This window comes from Nuphar pumila, chromosome 4, assembly GCF_984573655.1.
Source record: "Nuphar pumila chromosome 4, dmNupPumi1.hap1.1, whole genome shotgun sequence".
In the NCBI taxonomy this organism is placed as follows: domain Eukaryota; kingdom Viridiplantae; phylum Streptophyta; class Magnoliopsida; order Nymphaeales; family Nymphaeaceae; genus Nuphar; species Nuphar pumila.
In genome coordinates this window covers 124311091-124318414 of record NC_143252.1, presented here as the reverse complement: position 1 = coordinate 124318414, position 7324 = coordinate 124311091, and the positions used below count along the sequence as shown (strand labels likewise).

Genomic DNA, 7324 nt, shown 5'->3' with positions numbered 1-7324 from the left:
CTAATTTTCCATGAAACTACATATCAAACTCAATAATAAAGATGAAGATTTGTTGGAGGATCCAGGGCCGTATAGGTGCCTAATGGGTCAGTTGTAACCTGACCAGATATCATATTCACGGTCAATATTCTAAGTCAGTTCAGTAACAAGCTACAATAGCCTCGTATGGATGCTGCCATGTGGGTCCTTCGATATATTAAAAGTTTCTCGGGATAAGAAATTCTGATGTCATTCACCAACAAGATTTAATCAATGAATGAGGTCGATAATTAAGGGCACAAGATCGATTGGGCATACGGTTACTGTAATCAAGGACTAACATATTCATTTTACATTAAGATAACCTTTGTAATCTATACATGTACCATATTCTTCTACTTTTTTTTTTTTCGATTAAGAGAAAATAAAACTAATTTCTCATATTCTTGATCCAAGTCCCCTTTCAAAGACCCCCCCCAACATTTAATGGTTGCGAAATTAAGGATCAATTTAACTTGACCTTTGAATTTCCCTCGAGCCTACCACTCCATATAAAGCGTTGAAAAGTAGTATTCGAACACCTCTCCATTTTTATTGGCATTTTGAAAATATGAAGGAAATGAAATGTCACACAAACAATATTAAATCTAATCAAGTTAACCCTTCCTGCACGCAATAGCAAGCGGCCCACACAAGTATTGGTTTTCGTTTTTATGAGGCCCTCCACTTTACTCCAATGGAGCTGATACACCCAAATGCAGCTGTAGCCCTAGATACTTCAATGAGAGTGCGCCTGCTTGAAACAATGCTTTCTTCTTCTCTATCTTATATCTTTTTTTTTTTCTAGCAGAGAAGTTTTAATGCTCAAATAAATATAATAGCAAACTTGCACGTAACCTCAAAAAATATTTCACCAGAGATTGCCGAAAAAAATGTCTTAAAAAAGACAAAAAACTCTTTTCATGCATGCCATCCTAAAGAGCTAAGTTTGCCAACTTTCAAAGTCTAGGACAAAGTTGTCTGGATTGATCAACGATCCTAAAATTAATAAGAACATGAGAAAAATTCGACATCTATTTTGTATTCTGGGCTAAACATGTGTGCAGAAATCCAGGGAATCAAAAGGCCAATAAGTAAGTTTTTTATTTCACCCTCATAATATCTCAAAATCTGAACACCCCCTCCTAAATGTACAAATTCTTTTCCAAATCCATAAACAATGTGGAGATTGTTGTCAACTTTATGGAGAGGTGGATAAAGTGTTCTGGGTGGCCACCTTTATCGAGTAAGGGATGTCAACTCTCCGGATTTGGATCTACCGAACCTGAATGTTAACACAGATCCCACAAAGGAAGTCCCATCAGATTAGTAGTCAACTAGTATTACTAAATAGTTGATTTGTATTATTACTTGAAGTTAAATGGTTATAATTTGTTAGCTGGATGGTTAGATCATACTAGTATAACCAATGTTGTCAGCATGGGCGGATACTGCAGAAAATCGATAAGATACTAACCTGAATAGGCTATTTTTTAATAAATAAAAATGCTTAAAAATAAATTTTAACATCATTTTAATATTATTTTAATGGTTTGTCACGAATCACAAATTTTTTATTTATTTATTATTTAGCCTATTAAGAACGATTCACTTGAGAATCAGTATCAGCCGATTCACCTGAATCGATTGGCCAAACGATTCAAGGCCAATACCAATACTGACAAGCGTTCATTATAACTACTTTGGTTCGAAACCTATGACAGTTGTCCTTCAGCTAAAAAAAGTCTAGTTTTTTTTTTGCACTCTTCCTAAGAAAAAGTCTTTTTTTATTTTTTATTTTAAAGGCATTTTATTTTTTATTTTAAAGGCAAGCTGGGGTTAGGCAGACCCCACCAGTTATTATTCAACTTACCACCGAGGTTTGAACCTGCAACATTCAACCACAAGGGTACTGACGGCTCCTACCAACCAACGCAGAACGATGAACTAAGAGCGGTTGTGGTCTACTGCACTGATCCCCGATATCTTTTCTGGTGGAACATGAAAAAATGACGTGTGGTCATTTTCTTTAGGGCTCGTTTGCATCACGTGGAAGGAGGAGGCTCTGTCCCTTAATCCTCGCAGAGCCTCTTTTTGTCAAAACAGAATCGGACCTAACTTTCCATGGAAAGTTATTCAGCTGGAGGGTGGTAACGTTGATTTTGGGGCTTTCTTTCTTCAAGGAAAGAGAGTCCTCTGTTTGCGTTGCCACGGCGGTGCTCGCCAAAATGCCTCGTGTATTTGCGTTTTAGCAAAAACCCTTTTTTTGACATGCAAACTGACCCTAATGATTCGTCAAGTTTGCTCTAATATTCTCAGGAGGGATCCACTAATTTGGTGAGGATTACTTTTAAAACTTCACCATGTTGACAAGACGTCATGAATTCAAGACCCATAGAAATCATCTCTTGTTGCAAGTTGGAAGCTGGGCATACTTTGTCGGTGGGTAGAGGGAGGATTTTAACAACCGTAAGCCTGCTAATATGCGGTCAGTGGTGGATTCTTGTCTTGTCCTGGCTCAAAAGATTGCTCCAATATTGTTTGCCTTATTTAAATCAGTTTTGGACGACTGTATACATCACATGTTTCTTCTTTTCTGTTTATCATGCTGATTAACTTTATAACGTGAAGGATGTGATATCATCTTTAGTAGGGCCGGGGGAAGTGAAGATGTAATTTACTAAAAACACGACTAAAGACTGTGACTGTGTGATTTTTTTCTCCATAATTCTTTCTCGATGAAAATGTGAAGAACTCCTGTTCTTTGGGGGATGGCAGTTCTGATTTTGGAACCCAAGGAGGGGGGTGAGTGAAAGACTAGAATTGAATTGAACCCCCAAGAGCATAAAAAGTGACAGGAGACCCGCATTTATTTCTCCTCACCTAAACATCCTTGCTGCTGCACCAAATAGTTTAATGCCATTTAATGCACCCCCACCATCAACACTCTTTCCTTTATACCTCAGGCTCAGAGACCCAACAGCACCATGTCTTTCCCTCACCTGCATCCGCCGAAGGAGCCACCTTTTTCAGTTCATTCTCACCATGATGACCAAGAAACAAATATTCAGACTTCAAGTTGCCATCTTGGTGCTGCTCTCCCGTGGAAATCTTGAGGTTTCTTCCCTTGGTTCCATGTCCACAATTGCTGTGTCATATGGTGAGAATGGACCAAGCTTCTGCGGCCTTCACCCGGATGGGTCTCACTCAGTGTGGTGCCAAGGTGCTGATTCAGCGGTTGTTTATGGCACACCAATGAGGCTCTCCTTCTGGGGTCTAACTGCTGGTGATGGCTTTGTCTGTGGGCTTCTCCTGCACCAAAACCAGCCTTACTGCTGGGGCAACAACATCTACATCCAAATGGGCGTGCCCCAACCCATGATTCCAGGGACTGCCTATTCAAAGATCAGTGCTGGTGACCACCATTTGTGTGCCCTGAGAAAGCCCACCCCAAGAAACTCCTCGTTTGTTGATTGCTGGGGCTATAACATGACGGGCTCTTTCAGTTTTGAAGGTGGGATCATGTCCATCACAGGTGGGGGAGGTTTCAATTGTGGGTTGCTTGTGAGGAACAGGACTGCAGTGTGCTGGGGGGATGAAACAAGGAGTAGTGTCATCAGTTTGATCCCTAGGAACACAAGCTTCCTTACCGTTTCAGCTGGTGGATTCCATGTTTGTGGGGTTCTGAGTGGTGGGGGGTCCAGGGTCCTCTGCTGGGGGAGGAGTCTGAGCTTGGAGGACGGTCATGACAGCAGCAGTGGAGGTAATGTTGATCTTGCGCCTGAGTCCCCTTTCCTGTCTGTTGTAGGTGGGAGGTTTCATGCATGTGGGATCAGGGTCTATGATCATGGTGTGGCCTGTTGGGGTTTTAGGCTTGAAAATAGCACCCCTGTTCCTGATGACTTGAGGGCATTTGCTGTTGCTGCTGGTGACTATTTCACTTGCAGTGTTCTTAGTTCAATTGCCATGAAACCTGTCTGCTGGGGCTCTAATTTTCCAACAACTCTTCCTATTGCTGCAACTCCGGTTCGATCTTCTACCAACGATGACGCCGAGAAGAATGGAGGGTGGTCGTCGTTCCACATGCCGGTTTTCTTAGCAGAGCTTGCCATTGCTGTTTTCATGGTAAGTACCATCTCTTTAGCTGCCATACTTTATGTTAGGTTCAAATTGCGGAAGTGCAATTGTAGAATTCCTCAATCAAAGACCAGGAAGAACTCTGGAACTAGTTCTTTCCACAACGAGGCTGTGAAAGTCGAGTCCGATTTAGAAGAGTGGAAGATTAGGAGAGCTCGTCTGTTTAGTTACCAAGAGCTGGAGAAGGCCACTGAGGGGTTCGGTGAGGAATCACAAGTAGGCAAGGGTAGTTTTTCATGCGTCTTCAAAGGGGTCTTGAAAGATGGAACTGTTGTCGCTGTTAAACGGGGAATAATGGCGTCTGATTTGAAGAAAAACTCACAGGAATTCCACACTGAACTCGATCTTTTGTCGAGATTAAACCATGCCCATTTGCTTAATTTGCTTGGTTATTGCGAAGGAGGCGAAAGGCTTCTGGTTTACGAATTCATGGCACACGGTTCATTGCATGAACTCCTCCATGGGAAGAAGGAGCCTCTGGATTGGATCAGGAGGGTTACTATTGCAGTTCAAGCAGCTCGGGGAATCGAATACCTCCATGGCTATGCTTGCCCTCCTGTAATTCATCGCGATATCAAGTCATCAAACATTTTGATCGATGAAGAATGGAATGCGCGAGTTGCAGATTTCGGTTTATCCTTGTTGGGACCAGCCGATAGCAGCTGCCCATTATCAGAGCTGCCTGCAGGCACATTGGGCTACCTCGATCCTGAGTATTTCAGGCTGCATTATCTCACAACCAAGAGTGATGTCTATAGTTTTGGAGTTCTGCTTCTGGAGATCTTAAGCGGGCGAAAAGCGATCGATATGCAATTCGAAGAGGGGAACATCGTCCAATGGGCGGTTCCTTTGATTAAAAATGGTAATGTGGGAGCAATTCTTGATGCAAGATTGAAGCAGCCTGTGGAACTTGAAGCATTGAGGAAGATCGCAAATGTGGCTTGCAAATGTGTGGGGATGAGGGGGAAGGAGAGGCCTTCAATGGACAAGGTGACTACAGCATTGGAGAGAGCTCTAGCTGTGCTAATGGGTAATCCTTCTAATGATCAGCCGATCTTGCCAACTGAGGTGGTTCTGGGCAGCAGCAGGATGCATAAGAAAGCTTCACAGCGTTCTTCAAATCGATCTGGTTCAGAAATTGATATTTTTGATGGTGACGAACAGAGGTTCGAGTTCAGAGCACCATCATGGATAACGTTTCCGAGCGTGACTTCGTCTCAGAGGAGGAAGTCTTCGGCATCAGAAGGCGACATTGAGGGGAAGAATTTTGGTGGTAGTGAGGCAAAGAGTGTTGTGGTAGGGGATGGATTGAGGAGGTTGGAGGAGGAGATTGCACCTGCTTCACCTCGGCAAGAGATCTTCTTGCAGCATAATTTTTGACAAAGGAAAGATCAAACAGAGCAGAGGAGAAACAAGGGAAGGCAGGGGAGTTTGCAATGCAAGGAGTGCTGTAGAGAACTCATGCTTTCTAGTTATCGATGTTGGATTTTGCTTCAATCTTTGTTGAATCCGTACGTGGATTGTTTCCTTTTCTAGTTCTGGTCTTGAATTCTTTTGCTGATATGGATTATTGCGAAGCAGGTTATATGTCCCCCCGCCCCCCCCCGAACAGGGCAGTTAGCTACATCTCATGTTCGGGGGTCCCAAAGAGCACCACGTATGTAAGCATGTGCGTCTCGTATCCCCATGTTTGTCAGCATTAATTAGCGTTGGAGTTTGATGCGATTGCAAAGACTTAAGTACCCTCTACTCCATTGGTGCAAAAAAAAATGAAGATTCTTGAAAAGGAGTGGTTGTAAAGACTTAAGTGCTCCGAAGATGATTATTTAAGACCGAGTCTCTGCACTGCAGGATTATCTGAGAAAGAAATCTCCCCTAGAGGAGGCCATGAACATCAACTCTCTCACTCTCTCTCCCCTTTCTATTTCTGCTTCTATGCACATTCAACAGAATATCTTACATTGCTCCATCAAGCACCGGCTGACCTGCACATTGACTGTTGTGGAGCCTGATTCAAAGTTTTTACCCTTACAGGAGGAGGGTTTGGGGGCGCATCCCAGCGTGGGTAGCATCATTCAACTAAATGAGTTGTAGATCTTGATTCAGAGTTTTTACCCTTATAGGAGAGGGGTCTGGGGGCTCCTCCCAACGTGGGTAGCATCATTCAACTTGAAGAGTTGTGGAGTCTGATTCAAAGTTTTTACTCTTACAGAAAATGGGGGTCTGAGGGATCCTCCCAACGTGGATAACATCGTTCAACTTGATTCGTTGTGGAGCCTAATTCAGAGTTTTTGCCCTTACAGGAGAAGGGTTTGGGGGCTTCTCCCAGCATGGGTAGCATTGTTCAACTTGATTCGTTGTGGAGCCTGATTTAGAGTTTTTGCCTTTACAGGAGGGGGGTTCGGGGGCTCCCCCCGGCACGGGTCCCGGGTGTCGTGGTCAAAAAATGCATAGGGTGTCGTGGTGAGAAAAACATATGTTTGTTTCAAGCAAGGTTGGAAGAAATCAATGAAAAATTCAACATGGAGCATGCCACAATCAAGATGTGGATGTCAAGCGAGAATGGTGTTGTATAACTCAAATAACACAAAATAATAAGGGTCTGGTTTTAAGTTAAAATGGGGAATGAAATGACAATAGAAATTGCTTAAAATTTAAAAGAATAAACTAGACTCAATAACGAAGACACCATTTTTTACGGATTTGAAATATGACCTCCGGTTAAGAAGATATCACCCTGACAAGTTAATTCTAATTCGGGTAGCGTTTTACAGCGATTTGCTTACTGAATAACACTATAAATCGCTATAGCGATTTGCGGAAGACACTACAAATCGATATAGTGAGATTCAAAAACACTATAAATCGCTATAGCGATTTGCGGAAGACATTACAAATCGCTATAGTGAGATTCAAAAACACTATAAATCGCTATAGCGATTTGCGGAAGACACTACAAATCGCTGTTGAAAAGTCGGATAACACTATAAATCGTTGTGGGGCTTGTTGGAGACTCGAAAATACTACAAATCGTTGTAGAAAAGCCCGATAACACTACAAATCGCTGTTGGATCTGCGTCGGGGGGGGGGGGAGCCTTCGGACCCCCTCCTATAAGGGCAAAAACTCTAAATCAGGCTCCATAACGAATCAAGTTGAACGATGCTACCC

At 42.8% G+C, this 7324-nt stretch overlaps 1 protein-coding gene across 1 annotated transcript; it reads left to right on the top strand.

Annotated features, from left to right (window-relative positions):
• Window positions 1-3063: 3063 nt before the first annotated feature.
• LOC149840909 (serine/threonine-protein kinase-like protein CR4) lies at window positions 3064-5817 on the top strand. The gene has a single exon (XM_090004588.1). The coding sequence runs from the start codon at window positions 3064-3066 to the stop codon at window positions 5533-5535; it is 2472 nt and encodes an 823-aa protein (XP_089860714.1). The 3' UTR covers window positions 5536-5817.
• The last annotated feature ends 1507 nt before the right edge of the window (window positions 5818-7324 follow it).